At 44.8% G+C, this 14,433-nt stretch overlaps 1 protein-coding gene across 7 annotated transcripts in view; it reads left to right on the top strand.

The window, feature by feature from the left end:
- GMEB2 (glucocorticoid modulatory element binding protein 2) overlaps positions 1–14,433 on the top strand; it is a 131,576-nt gene that overhangs the window by 104,295 nt on the left and 12,848 nt on the right. For all 7 annotated transcript variants that reach the window (XM_063959149.1, XM_063959148.1, XM_063959146.1 and 4 more), the window contains one exon: positions 595–732. In XM_063959149.1, the coding sequence (XP_063815219.1) occupies positions 595–732 (138 nt within the window). The remainder of the gene's footprint in view (positions 1–594; positions 733–14,433) is intronic.

Below are 14,433 nucleotides of genomic sequence, written 5' to 3'. Positions count from 1 at the left end.
TGGATTCCAAAATCCTTTCCTTGTAATGTCAGCTCTTCCGGGCACAGTTTCCTTAACTGAGGTCTGGAGGAGGGGCATAGAGGGAGGAGCCAGTGCACACCAGTAGTACTAAATCTTTCTTAGAGTGCCCAGTCTCCTGCGGAGCCCGTCTATTCCCCATGGTCCTTACGGAGTCCCCAGCATCCACTACGGACTACGAGAAATAGATTTATCGGTGAGTAAAATCTTATTTTACCGGCCTCTCCGTTCAACCCAAAAATCCCATCTTGTGTGGGATTGTTCCAATTTGTCAGGGAGCATCCAAAGCGTGATGGGATGTGTGTCCTTTACCACAATGAGGTATGGTATGTTATACTGTACTAGGGGCATGGCTGAGTGGGCGTGGCCAAGGCCATCCTGTTTAACTTGGAAATGTTGGTATGCATTCTGCTCAAATGTTCATGGTTTTTATTATACTCTCACAACAAATATTATTTTGCCTCTATGGCATGCTAAGTCCATGAATAGACCATTGGCTGTATATATGCTTTGAGCTCAATTCATTCAGTATTGTTTTATCTTAATTACATAATCACTGCTCCTTTTCCTGTGCAGATGACACCCTGATTTTCTGGCAAGGTCTGCGGGATGCTGGGCTGCTAGGTGACATTATCCAAGAGTTTCACCAGGAGCTGCTGGAGACGATGAAAGGACTGAAAGAGCGGTTACAAACGCCCCTCTTCGAGTTACAAGGTACATTATCTATTTAGCAGAGAAAAATGCAATTCTACTGAAATAGTATGTTGCTCCTATATGCCTTATTCCAAAATATATTGTTAGAGTATTCTTGACTTTTGTATTTATTTTTCTGTATTAAGGAAATTATATTGTTGGCACCTCCAGTGAATAGATTTAGGAGTCTGTTGTACTAAGCCTTGGAGAGAGATAAAGTGAAAGGAGGTAAAGTGCCAGCCAATCAGCTCCTAACTGCCATGTTGCTGGCTGTGTTTGAAAAATAAGAACACAAAAGAAGAACAGATAAAGCGCACCCAGTCCGTATTTGCAGAAAATTGCAAGGCTGCCAACTCTGGGTTAAACCAATTCGCCTTTAGAAAACAATTAATTAACCACTATAAGCAAAATGAGTATGCTTTAACCAATTCTGTAGTACAACAATCCAACTCCTGTATTAAAAAAAAAAACTGTTTAATAAAAAAAATAAAAAAAAATAAAACCCAAATCAATTACATAGACAATAAACGGTAAAATATTGTTGGCTAGGGCCGTATAAATGTCACTTAGAAATATGAAAATACATGCATAAAGTGCCATTCTACTTCTGCAGCAAAATATCTGGCCTGTGTTTCTAAGTGCCACAGTGGCATGAACAGTCCACACCACCAAATGATGGTCAAACAATATTGAAAGGCGCAGCATATTCCTTTTGTAAAGCACCTAAAGTTCCTTGGCAGATGTAATAAGGTCAGCTTGCATATATCCAATGACTGGTATCCTATGGCTATAGTTATTAAGCTGGTAGATAAAGCTGACACATTAAAAGTCTATACCTGTGTTCTGCCACTAATTGGCTAATATAAACAAACTAACACACCAACCATCTAGAATTTAACAAAAAGTCCTGCCCTCACTCAGTCTATAGTCAGAAGATAGCAAAAATCCCTATTTATCTATAACAACGCATCAAAAGGCAATGTAATAGAAAAGCAGATGCCTCATGCTTATGGCAATGTAATAATTCTTTATCACCTGATTACCAAGATAACATTTCAATGCTAACAGTTTAGATAATCTGCAGTGGTGATCTAAATATGATTACCTGTTGAAGAGGAGAGACGAGGAGTCTATTCACGATCAGCTGGAGATATGGCTAATAACGTCAAAATGAGGTTTACATTCTAACTACACTATAGAAGATGTGCACTTAATATTTAATTATGTTTATATAATTACATAAAATACTTGCTTCTTGTGTTTTAATTATTATTATTATTATTATTATTATTATTATTATTATTATTATTATTTTTATGCGATCTAGTTACTAAGCCTTGGATGGAGGTAAAGTGGACAGAGATAAAGTCCTAGCCAATCAGCTCCTAACTGCCATGTCACAGACTGGGTTTGAAAAATGACAGTTCGAGCGTGTGTGTGTGTGTGTGTGTGTGTGTGTGTAAATGAATCCACTATTTGATGTGGCGAATAGTAGTCTCCATAATATATTTATATCCACACACTATAACCTATGTTTTGACTAAAGTGTTGCAGTGATGTCCCACTTCAGGAAGTTAGTGTTAGATTGTGAATGTGTCTAGTCTGCATGTCAGGGATGCTATTCTAGAAACCACTTTTTACCACATCAAATAGCTCAACATGGAGCATTTTGGAGGATTTTCAGACATAGCACCTGCTTCTGCTGCCTTCTTGACTGTCTTCAAAAAACTTAAGCTGGCCATACATTAGAATGACCAGCATCAGATACGACTCCTCTCACGATTTCCCTTAAACTCCCTGGCAGTCCTGGACTGACTATTTGGTGTTTTTATGACACACGATGTGCATACAATTACGACTGATAATATGGCCTGCATGTATGAGCAGAGGATGTGACATTCGACCCCCGGGACCACGTATTGAATCATATTAGTACCGAAATAATGCATGGTTTGCATACGATGTAATGTTGGTAGCGTCCAAATCGTTCTAGTGTATGAACAGCATTAGTCTGGCCTGAATCTGCTTGGGCAGTCCGCCTCGCTGCTGACTGGGTAGTTAAGGTGACCTACACTAGTGTGGCAAATGAGGACCCAGGTGATTAATGCAAATTACGTAGTTTCTGAGGTTGTGTTCTCCCACGCTGTATTATTTTCAGGACTAATTTTATCTGTTGCTAAAGATGGCCGTTGTGTCTTTTTTCCTCATTTTATTATAACTAAAGTGCGTGATCTATGCTCCATAACCCTGTATATCCTTATCCATTAGGAATTTATCTAGCCCATTCTTAAACTATTGACCGAGTCTGCCATTACTACTCCCTCAGGCGGTGAATTCCAAACTCGTATTGTCCTTACTGTGAAAATATACGTTAGGAGAAATACCGTTATTAACGGTAAGTTCTTACCATAAGTCCACAGGATAACATTGGGATATGATGAAGTGACAGCGGATTTGCACCAATCGGTCAAAGCTTTTCATCCTCCCAGCATGCAACAGGCCCGTCCATATATCCCCGCCTCCTGGCTCAGGCAGATCAGTTGTATTCCAAAGCTCAAGGCAGGAGCATCATAGATAGCCCTAATCAGGCGAGAAGAACACACATACATACCCTTCCGTACAAGAAGGAAGAGGTTAGTGAGTTAAAAGGATCCTCAAATCAGGTGCGTCAGGGTGGGATCCCTGTGGATCCTGTGGACTTAGGAGAAATACCGTTATCAATTATAAGTTCTTACCATAACGTATATTTCTCTAGCAGGGTCCACAGGTTATCCACAGGATAACATTAGGATTTACCAAAGCAATGTAGTGGTGGGGACGCTGCTGATTGGATAGGAGAATCTTTCGCCCGAATTCAGCGTCATGAGAGGCAAAGGTATCCATGGCATAATGTCTAATGAATGTGTTAATGGAAGACCATGTGGCTGCCTTACATATCTGTTCTGCTGAAGCACCACATTGTGCTGCCCATGATGGACCTACCTTACGAGTAGAGTGAGCAGAGACATTAGCCGGAACAGGGAGATCAGCTTGAGAATATGCTTCTGAAATCATCATCCGAAGCCACCGTGCTAGTGTCTGCTTATCAGCAGGCCATCCTGTCTTGTGAAATCCGTAGAGAATGAAGAGAGAATCTGTCTTTCTGATGGCAATGGTACGATCCATGTAGAGCCTTAATGCACGGACCACGTCCAGCAATGCATCTCCCGCAAAAAGGACTGGTACCTGGAAAGCCGGGACTACAGTTTCTTCGTTAAGGTGGAATTTAGACACCACCTTGGGAAAATACCCAGATCTAGTTCTGAGAACTGCTTTATCTGGATAAAAAATCAGAAATGGGGAACGACATGACAATGCCCTTAAATCTGACACTCTTCTAGCTGACGCCATGGCCAGTAGAAAGAGCATTTTAGCTGTCAACCATTTAAGATCCACTTTATTAAGTGTTTCAAATGGGGCAACTTGAAGAGCCTTTAGGACTAAATTTAAGTTCCAAGGCACTGTAGGAGGAACAAAAGGAGGCTGAATGCTCAGCATTCCCTGTAAAAAGTACGCACATCCTGTAAATTGGCCATTTTCTTTTGGAACCATACAGTCAATGCTGACACTTGCACTCTCAAGGAAGCCACCTTCAAACCTTTATCCATTCCTGCCTGAAGGAATACGAAGACCCTGGAAATTCTGAAAGACTTAGGCTCCGTTTTCCGTTCACTGCACCAATGAATATAGCTTTGCCATATTCGGTGATAAATGTGAGCTGAGGAAGGTTTCCTTGCTTTGAGCATTGTTTGAATTACCTGTTGTGAGAATACTCTTGACTTCAGGATAGAGGTTTCAAGAGCCACGCCATCAAAGACAGTTGATTCAGATGTCTGTGATAACAAGGACCCTGCATCAGTAGATCTGGACGTTGAGGGAGCATCCATCGACATTCTCTGCAGAATTGTGTACCAGTGCCTTCTGGGCCAAGCCGGAGCTATTAGTATCACGGCACCCTTTCCTTGCTGTATCTTTCTCACCACCCTGGGTAATAGGGTGATTGGAGGAAACGCATAAGCCAGATGAAAGTCCCATCTCACCGACAGGACATCCACAAAGATCGCTCTGGGATCCTTTATTCTTGACCCGTATGCGAGAACTTTGTTGTTCTGATGGGACGCCATGAGATCTATCTCTGGCAACCCCCACTTGTCTACTAGAGTCTGGAAGACCTCCGGGTGTAGAGCCCATTCACTTGCCTGAATGGCATGTCGACTGAAAAAACCCGCTTCCCAGTTTAGGACTCCCGGAATGAACACTGCGGACAAGGCTGGATGATGAAGTTCTACCCACTTTAGTATGTGACTTATCTCCTTCATCGCTTTTCGGCTGCGAGTTCCTCCTTGATAGTTGAGGTATGCCACTGCCGTCGCATTGCCCGAGCGGATCTGGACTGGTTTTCCCCAAAGAATGTCCTTTGCCTGAATCAGTGCCATGTAAATGGCCCGAAGTTCCAATATGTTTATTGGCAGGCAACTTTCTTCCTTGGTCCATTTCCCCTGAAAACACTGCTCCCCAGCCCTGGAGACTGGCGTTTGTCGTCAAAATTTCCCAATCTGATATCCAAAAGGGTCTCCCCTTTTCCAGATGGGATGTCTGTAGCCACCAGGCTAATCACCTTCTTACTTCAATCGTAAGAAACATAATCCGTGTTTTTATCGTCTGATGCAACCCATTCCATTTGGCAAGAATCAGACGCTGCAGAGGGCTCGAGTGGAATTGTGCATACTCCACCATGTCGAATGTTGACACCATCCAACCCATCACGCGCATTGCTGCGTGAATGGATACCTTTTGACTGTAACAAGTCCTGAATCCTTGACTGGACCTTGGATATCTTGTTCAGAGGTAAAATTACTCTCTGAAGACTTGAATCCAGTACAGCTCCCAAGTGAGTCATCCATTGTGACGGAACCAGAGATGATTTTGCGCAATTTATGAGCCACCTGTGGTTCTGCAGACACGTTATTGTCTGTTACAGATGATATAAGAGCAAATCCTGTGTCTGTGCCAGGATTAAAAGATCGTAGAGGTATGGAAAAATTCTTATTCCCTGCTGGTGGAGATAAGCTGCCATAACCACCATAATCTTGGTAAATACTCTGGGGGCTGTGGCTAACCCAAAAGGTAGGCCCTGGAGCTGAAAATGCTGTTGGAGGATAGCGAACCTGAGATAGCACTGATGGGACAGTGGTATAGGAACATGTAGGTAAGCATCCTGTATATCCAGGGATACCATATAATCCCCTGGCTCCACGGCCAAAATGATGGAACGTAATGTCTCCATATGAAACAGAGGTACCCAAATGTATTTGTTCAGCAGTTTGAGATTGAGATTGGGCCGAACTGACACATTTGGTTTCTGAACTAGAAACAGGTTGGAGTAAAAACGCTATCCTCGTTGCGCAGGAGGAACTGGAATGACTACTCCTGACTAAAACTATTTCTGAACTGCCTCTTGCAAAGCCCTGGCCTTCGTCTCTACCCGAGATCGGCTGATACAAAAAAAACCTTTGAGGAGGGTGCTTCTTGAAGGCAAAAGCATAACCTAGAGATACTCCTTTTTGCACCCAGGTATCTGTTGTAGACTGCTGGCAGATCTGTGCAAACTGAAGAAGTTGACCTCCCACCCTGGGATCCCCCAGGTGGAGGCCTGCACCATCAGGCTGATGGCTTATTATCTGTTTTACCAACCGGTCCTCTTAGCTCAATACTTTTTAGTATTAACAGACTTGTTGTATTAGGACTGCCTGCCATAACTTTTTCCTTTAGCTTTTCCTTGAGACCGAAAAGCCGGAACTTTAGGTTTGAAATTGTATGTGGAAGGAAACTTTACCTTCTTGGAGTCTGCTTCTGACTCCAAAATATCTGTCAATTCTTTACCAAAAAGAATATCTCCAGAAAAAGGCAAAGATTCCAAACCCTTCTTAGATTCTGAATCAGCTTTCCACGTACATAGCCAAACTGCTCTGCGAGCAGCTATTGTTGAAGCTGATGCCCTGGAGGCAATAGTACCCATATCCAATGCTGCTTCTTCCAAAAACATTGCAGCCTGTTTTATATGTGCTATATGGGATTTTTGCTCTCTAGAAGCGATTAAGAATCCCCTTCCAATGTCTCAGGCCAGGCAGCCACTGCCTTTGCCATCCAAGCTGAAGCCATGGCTGGCCTTATGACTGCCCCAGACAGGGAAAAAATGTTTTAAAAAAAAACATCCACTCTCCTATCCATGACATAATTTAATGATGTTGAAGGCAAAGCTAATGTAGATTTTCGCACTAATTGAATCACATGCGTATCTACTTTATGAGCCACCTCCCTTTTTAAACAATCCCCAGCTGGAAGAGGATAATTGGAATTCCATGTCTTAGGAATTCTAAACTTCTTATTGGGCATAGCACAAGCCTCTTCCATGATTTCTGTCAGCTGATCTGACCCTGGAAACTCAGTCTTAACTGTTTTGGGACATTTAAACACAGGTGCCTTGGTTTTTAACACAGGCTCTGCTGAATCCTCTAAGCATAGAATGGCTTTCATTGTTCTAATTTACTCTGCTATATCCACTGAGCTGAGACCTTCCTCCTCCTCTTCGTATGCTGAAGTAGATTTTATTGAGCTTTCATCCTCCGATGAATCCTCATCTGATACATGTGTAGCCTGTGAGGATGAAGATTTACTTACCACTGGCTTATCAGCCTGTTTCTTTTGAGAGGCTGCTGCTGGAAATGATAAACCACAGGTGGGAAGCTGCATGTAAGGATTAATCATGTAATCTATCCCTGGTACAGGAGTTGGAGGAGTTATCAGTTCAGCTATACTGGATAATGTCTGTGCAAACATAGCCCAAGGTGGATCAACCTGCACCTGAATCTGCCTTGTATTTTTCAAGAGACGCTGTTGAAAGCTAAAACAATTTGCACACAAACCATCCTGAACCAGATCCTGAAAGGTTAACACAGCTTTGCAAGACAAACATGATATGAATGTTGGTGTTGCTGTGAGTGTATGTTCCTCACCCTTGCCGCTGTAAGACATGATAAATAATCAACATTTCCACTGTGTACTACACAATTTGTGACTGTAATCACGTTAAGCTTTTTAAAGTGACCTACAATCCGACCCTACCCATGTACCAGCATTGAGGATCGGAATAGAAAAAAACTGACAGAATATATAGTAAAGTCAGCAATCACACTAGCAGTCAGTCACATGTTATACATTAGTATAATAAGCAATATGAGCACATAATCAACTACACTACATTTCAAGTATGCAGGAGAACATATTCCTGAATCATGTTTAAACAGATCTACCGTATTCAGACGCACAGCGAAAGAAACAACAGTAATAGTATACAGACTTATATGCAATAGGCACTTATCCAACTATTCGTACTCAAAAAGGTAGAGACGTAGTGCTGTATTACCCGTACGCAGTAGAGTGGGATACAGGGAGACTCACCTCGCTTCCAGGACCAATCGGTACGTTTGCGAACGCTGAGTGGATCCAGACGCTACTAGTGTACACTGCCGCTCCATGAACCTATAGTGAACACAGATGCACCCGTCACACAGCTGCCTATGCTGCGACTGGGTCCCCTTAGTGTACAGCGTCTGAGATGGAAGCGGGAAACAGTTCATGGCGGGAGACTCGGAGGAAACTGGTCATGAACTGGGGAGAGGGGCGACCAGAAGGGCGTCTGACTCCCCACTGCTGACATCAACCCTAGGGATTGCAGCCTCATACTATTCTTGGAGCCTCTGAATTCTAAGGCCTAGCGCTGGTGCACCTGAGGTGGCAGCCACGTCAGTGACTGTTTGGTAGTCTCCTCCCAAAACAGTGCGGCTGTGTCCGTATTCCCCTTCTAAGCGGAACCGATGCCTTACCTTGCTCCCGCCACAGCCTGGTAATGTCTGCTGGACCTGCTAGTATATCCGACACAGACGCCCGCCGCAACAGCACTGTACTCGTGGGTAAGCGTTGTCGCGACCCGACGGAGAGTTGTTTGAGCGACTCTTTCTAAGGTACGTATAAGACGCTTTTTAGAAAGATCACTCAAGAAAAAAATAGACTATAAAAATAAAATAAGAAAGCTTAGGACTGCTAAAATTCAGCAGCCCTCTGACCATGGTCCGGCTCCTGCCGCACCAAACAAAAAAATGATTTGCCTGAGCCAGGAGGCGAGAATATATGGACGGGCCTGTTACATGCTGGGAGGCCGAAAATGTTTGACCGATTGGTGCAAATCCGCTGTCGCTTCATCATATCCCAATGTTATCCTGTGGATAACCTGTGGACCCTGCCGGAGAAAAGCCTTTTCGCCTCTGTGTGCAGAATCTCTAACCTAAGCGGGTGTCACGTGTTGTCTGTGTTGATCTTACCAAAAACAGATCCCCCTCATGCTCTGTGTATTGTCCCCTTAAATATTTATAAATGTTGATTATGTCCCCTCTTAGTCTTCTCTTTTCCAGTGTAAATATGTCGAACCATGCAAATCTTTCCTGGTATTCCAGCATCTCCATCCCCTTAATTAGTTTGGTCGCCCGCCTCTGAACCTTTTCTAGTTTCAGGATATCCTTTTTTGTAGTATTGTGCGCAGTATTCTAGATGTGGCCTCACTAGTGATTTATATAGTGGGAGTATAACACTCTCAGCGCTTGCATCAGTTCCCCTCTTTATACATGCTAATACCTTGTTAGCTTTTTTTGCTGCAATCCTACATTGGGTACTGCTGCTAAGTTTGTTATCTATGTGTACTCCTAATTCTTTTTCCAGTATGGAGTCCTCTAAAATCACCCCATTAAGTATGTAGATGTTATTTTTGTTCTTGCTACCAAGTGACATTACCTTGCACTTGTCTGTATTGAACTCATTCTCCATTTTGCTGCCCATGATTCCAGTTTAACTGGAGACTCCGCATCTCCCTCCGAATTTATAACCTTATATAGTTTGGTATCGTCTACAAAAATTTACACCATGCTCTCAAGACCTACTACTAGATCGTTAATGAAAATGTTGAACAATAGTGATCCAAGTACAGACCCTTGTGGTACACCACTTAGTCTTTTGTTCAATTTGAAAAAGTTTCATTTACCACAATGCGCTGCTCCCTATTATCTAACCAATTACTAACCCACGTGCATACTGTGCTCCTTAGCCCCAGTTCTTGTAACTTTTAGATAAGTCTCATGTGCGGTACTGTGTCGAAAGCTTTAGCAAAGTCTAAAAAGATTACATCCACCTCCTTACCCTGATCAAGGTTAGCACTGTTTCATAAAAGCCTAGTAAGTTTGTTTTACATGATCTATCCTTCACAAATCCATGTTGGTTCCCATTAATAACCTTTTTGGCTTCAAGGAACTTCTGTATACTATCCCCTAGAATGCTTTCCAGTACTTTCCCCACTATAGATGTAAGACTAACTGGTCTATAATTGCCTGTTCTGCTTTACTTCCTTTTTGAAAATCGGCACTAATTCCACTATACGCCAGTCTTTGGGAACCATGCCTGATGTAAGTGAATCCTTGAAGATCAAAAATAGAGGTTTGCAAGTTCGGAGCGTAGCTCCATGAGAACCCGTGGGTGAATACCGTTGGGACCAGGTGACTTATTAATCTTAGTTTTCTTTAATCAGTCGCAGACTTCTTCCTCACTTAAATAAGCACTTAGCAGTTGGACATTATCATTATTAAGGTTGGGTGTTAATTCCTGCATCTGGTCCTCTATTGTAAATACTGATGAGAAAAACTTGTTTAATTTATCCGCTATGTCGTTATCGTTTTTGATTAAGACTCCCAGTTTGTCCTTTAAAGGGCCTATACTCGCTGTCACGATCCAGGTAATTCCTTATCAGTATTTACCTTCCAAATGCCTCCTGAGACTGTCCCAGTGTTCCAAGCCTGGATTCCATCTGCACTGTCTGCATGCAGCACGCTGCATCTCATTGTCTCAAAACTCTTCACTGTGATTCTGGCAGCTTCATGGTTAAAGCTCACATGCAAGTTACAAACAATCTTTCCCTCCAGAAGCAAACATGGGCGCAGCCATGTTTGCTTTCATCACATGTTGCTTTTCAGCCTATCAGCTGCACTCTGGTTTCTACCTAATTACCCAGCAGCTGCACTCTGGTCTCTGCTTAATCAGCCAGCCAATCCCTGTTCCCCAGCTGGTATAAATATCTTGTTCCTGGGCTGGAAAGATGTTCAGTGCTTCAATTGTCTACAGTGATTCCAGTGTGCAGTTCTTCCATGGACTTTCTCTGCAGTACAGCCTGACTCTGCAGTGTCTACATTGCTCCCTGTGACTGGCAGTTACCTGAGACCGGCTTCCAGCTTCTAGCTTCCAGCGGTGCTCTGCCCTGCCAGTAACCATCGGTGTTCCGCCATCGATCCCCAGTAACCATCGGTGTTCCGTCATCGATCCCAAGTCTCCATCGGTGTTCCGCCATCGATCCCAAGTCACCATCGGTGTTTTGCCATCGATCCCAAGTCACCATCGGTGTTCCGCCATCGATCCCAAGTCTCCATCGGTGTTCCGCCATCGATCCCAAGTCTCCATCGGTGTTCCGCCATCGATCCCAAGTCTCCATCGGTGTTCCGCCATCGATCCCAAGTCTCCATTGGTGTTCCGCCATCGATCCCAAGTCTCCATTGGTGTTCCGCCATCGATCCCAAGTCTCCATCGGTGTTCCGCCATCGATCCCAAGTCTCCATCGGTTTTCTATCATCAGTATTCCTCTGAACTGTATTTAATAAAACCTTTGAACTTTCCTTCGTTGTCTTGGTCACGCCTTCGGGCATTTGTTCTAAAGGCTCCCTGCATGTTCAAGAACCCTGTACTGCCTCCCAGGTACACATATACCTCAGCCCCTACAACTGAGGATTCCCCCTGGTCAGCACCAGCCCTCAGTTGTGACAGTAAGCACTGACCTAATGGATCCGGCCGGAGACCAGGTCCAAGCGACCAGGCCGATGCAAGAACTTGCAGCCTGCCTTGAACGTCAGGAGACTGCACAGGGCCATGTGATCCGCTGTCTCCAGGACCTCTCCTCTCGGCTGGATGGAATACAAGTAACCCTCCGTGGTTCAGGGGCGTCCAGTGTGCCGACTGCAGTACCTTTGGTGGTATCCCCACCCACCATTCCTGTTTCTGCTCCTTGTCTCCATTTACCGACACCTGCCAAGTTTGATGGTTCCCCAAAAGCCTGTCGGGGTTTCCTAAAGCAGTGTGAGATATATTTCGAGTTACAACCTGGCAGTTTCCCAACTGACCGCACCAAGGTTGCTTACATCATCTCCCTCCTCAGTGGCTCCGCCCTCGATTGGGTATCACCTCTATGGGAGAAGTCTGATGCCCTGCTCTCTTCATATGCAGACTTCGTGGCAACCTTCAGGTGCATCTTTGACGAACCAGGTCGTGTGACCTCTGCCTCCTCTGATATCCTCAGGCTACGTCAGGGGACACGAACAGTCGGTAAATATCTGGTACAGTACCAGATCCTAGCGTCCGAACTTTCCTGGAATGATGACGCTCTTTACTCAGTCCAAGATGGGGCGTCTGTGTCTACAGCCCAAGATGGGGCGTCTGTGTCTACAGCCCAAGAAGGGGCGTCTGTGTCTACAGCCCAAGAAGGGGCGTCTGTGTCTACAACCCCAGGAGGGGTATCCAATGTTCAAGCTCTAGTAGGGGCATATGAGTCTTCTCAAAAAGGAGTTTCTGATCTGTCAACCCCAGGAGGGGTGCTGGAGAAAACAACCCTGAAAGAGGTGTCTGATTCGTCAACCCCAGGAGGGGTCACCAAAGTTTCAGCCCCAAGGGAAGTATCCAGAGCCAAGTTCCCAGATGGAAATTTTTGTGCTACAGATGCAGTTATGAACTCCTGTTTGCCGTCTTCAGAGAGCACCACCCTGTTGGCATCCAGCATGGACCATGTCCAGGATGGTCTAACTGAACACTCAGATACCACTCATTCCGGTTCTAACCGGATTCAGACTCCTTCAGTTCCAGCTGATTCGAATGTCAATCCAAAGACTCCTCCGATCCCAGCCGGTTCAAGCTTTTCTGGACCCAATCCGGTTCCATCCGTAGGTCCAAAGACTCCTTCAGTTCCAGCTGATTCAACGGTCTCCAAACTCAATCCTGTCCTATCCGTCGGCCCAAAGTCTCCGCCGGTCTCAGCCGGTTCAAGTTTGTCTGGTCTCGTCCATAGGTCCAGTACAGTCTCCTCTGGTTCCAGCCAGTTCAAGTTCATCAGGATTCAATCTAGATTCTTCCGTTTGTTCAGGTAAAGAATTTATAAGAAGTGTCCTGGGGCCACTCCTAAAGGAGGGGGTGCTGTCACGATCCAGGTAATTCCTTATCAGTATTTACCTTCCAAATGCCTCCTGAGACTGTCCCAGTGTTCCAAGCCTGGATTCCATCTGCACTGTCTGCATGCAGCACGCTGCATCTCATTGTCTCAAAACTCTTCACTGTGATTCTGGCAGCTTCATGGTTAAAGCTCACATGCAAGTTACAAACAATCTTTCCCTCCAGAAGCAAACATGGGCGCAGCCATGTTTGCTTTCATCACATGTTGCTTTTCAGCCTATCAGCTGCACTCTGGTTTCTACCTAATTACCCAGCAGCTGCACTCTGGTCTCTGCTTAATCAGCCAGCCAATCCCTGTTCCCCAGCTGGTATAAATATCTTGTTCCTGGGCTGGAAAGATGTTCAGTGCTTCAATTGTCTACAGTGATTCCAGTGTGCAGTTCTTCCATGGACTTTCTCTGCAGTACAGCCTGACTCTGCAGTGTCTACATTGCTCCCTGTGACTGGCAGTTACCTGAGACCGGCTTCCAGCTTCTAGCTTCCAGCGGTGCTCTGCCCTGCCAGTAACCATCGGTGTTCCGCCATCGATCCCCAGTAACCATCGGTGTTTTGCCATCGATCCCAAGTCACCATCGGTGTTCCGCCATCGATCCCAAGTCTCCATCGGTGTTCCGCCATCGATCCCAAGTCTCCATCGGTGTTCCGCCATCGATCCCAAGTCTCCATCGGTGTTCCGCCATCGATCCCAAGTCTCCATCGGTGTTGTTCCGCCATCGATCCCAAGTCTCCATCGGTGTTCCGCCATCGATCCCAAGTCTCCATCGGTGTTGTTCCGCCATCGATCCCAAGTCTCCATCGGTGTTCCGCCATCGATCCCAAGTCTCCATCGGTTTTCTATCATCAGTATTCCTCTGAACTGTGTTTAATAAAACCTTTGAACTTTCCTTCGTTGTCTTGGTCACGCCTTCGGGCATTTGTTCTAAAGGTTCCCTGCATGTTCAAGAACCCTGTACTGCCTCCCAGGTACACATATACCTCAGCCCCTACAACTGAGGATTCCCCCTGGTCAGCACCAGCCCTCAGTTGTGACACTCTCCTTCTTTAATATTTTGCTGTTGATTATATTTAAAAAAAAAAAAATGTTGGGTTTGATTTACTTTCCTTTGCCACTAGCTTTTCAGTTTCTACTTTAGCCGCTCTTATTTCTTTTTTGCATATTTTGTTGTAATCCTTGTAGTGCTGGAATGGCTCTTCCATCCCCCCCCCCAGCACTGCTGCCCCCTCCTCATTCAGGTGCAGTCCATCATGACAAAAAAGATGGCGCCTGACTTAGAAGTTCGCCCAGTGTTCCAGGAACACAAACCACTCTTTCTT

The sequence above is a fragment of the Pseudophryne corroboree genome, chromosome 3 (genome assembly GCF_028390025.1).
Source record: "Pseudophryne corroboree isolate aPseCor3 chromosome 3, aPseCor3.hap2, whole genome shotgun sequence".
NCBI classification, from domain to species: domain Eukaryota; kingdom Metazoa; phylum Chordata; class Amphibia; order Anura; family Myobatrachidae; genus Pseudophryne; species Pseudophryne corroboree.
Note: the sequence above shows the minus strand (reverse complement) of the source record. Positions and strands in the feature narration are given on the sequence as shown.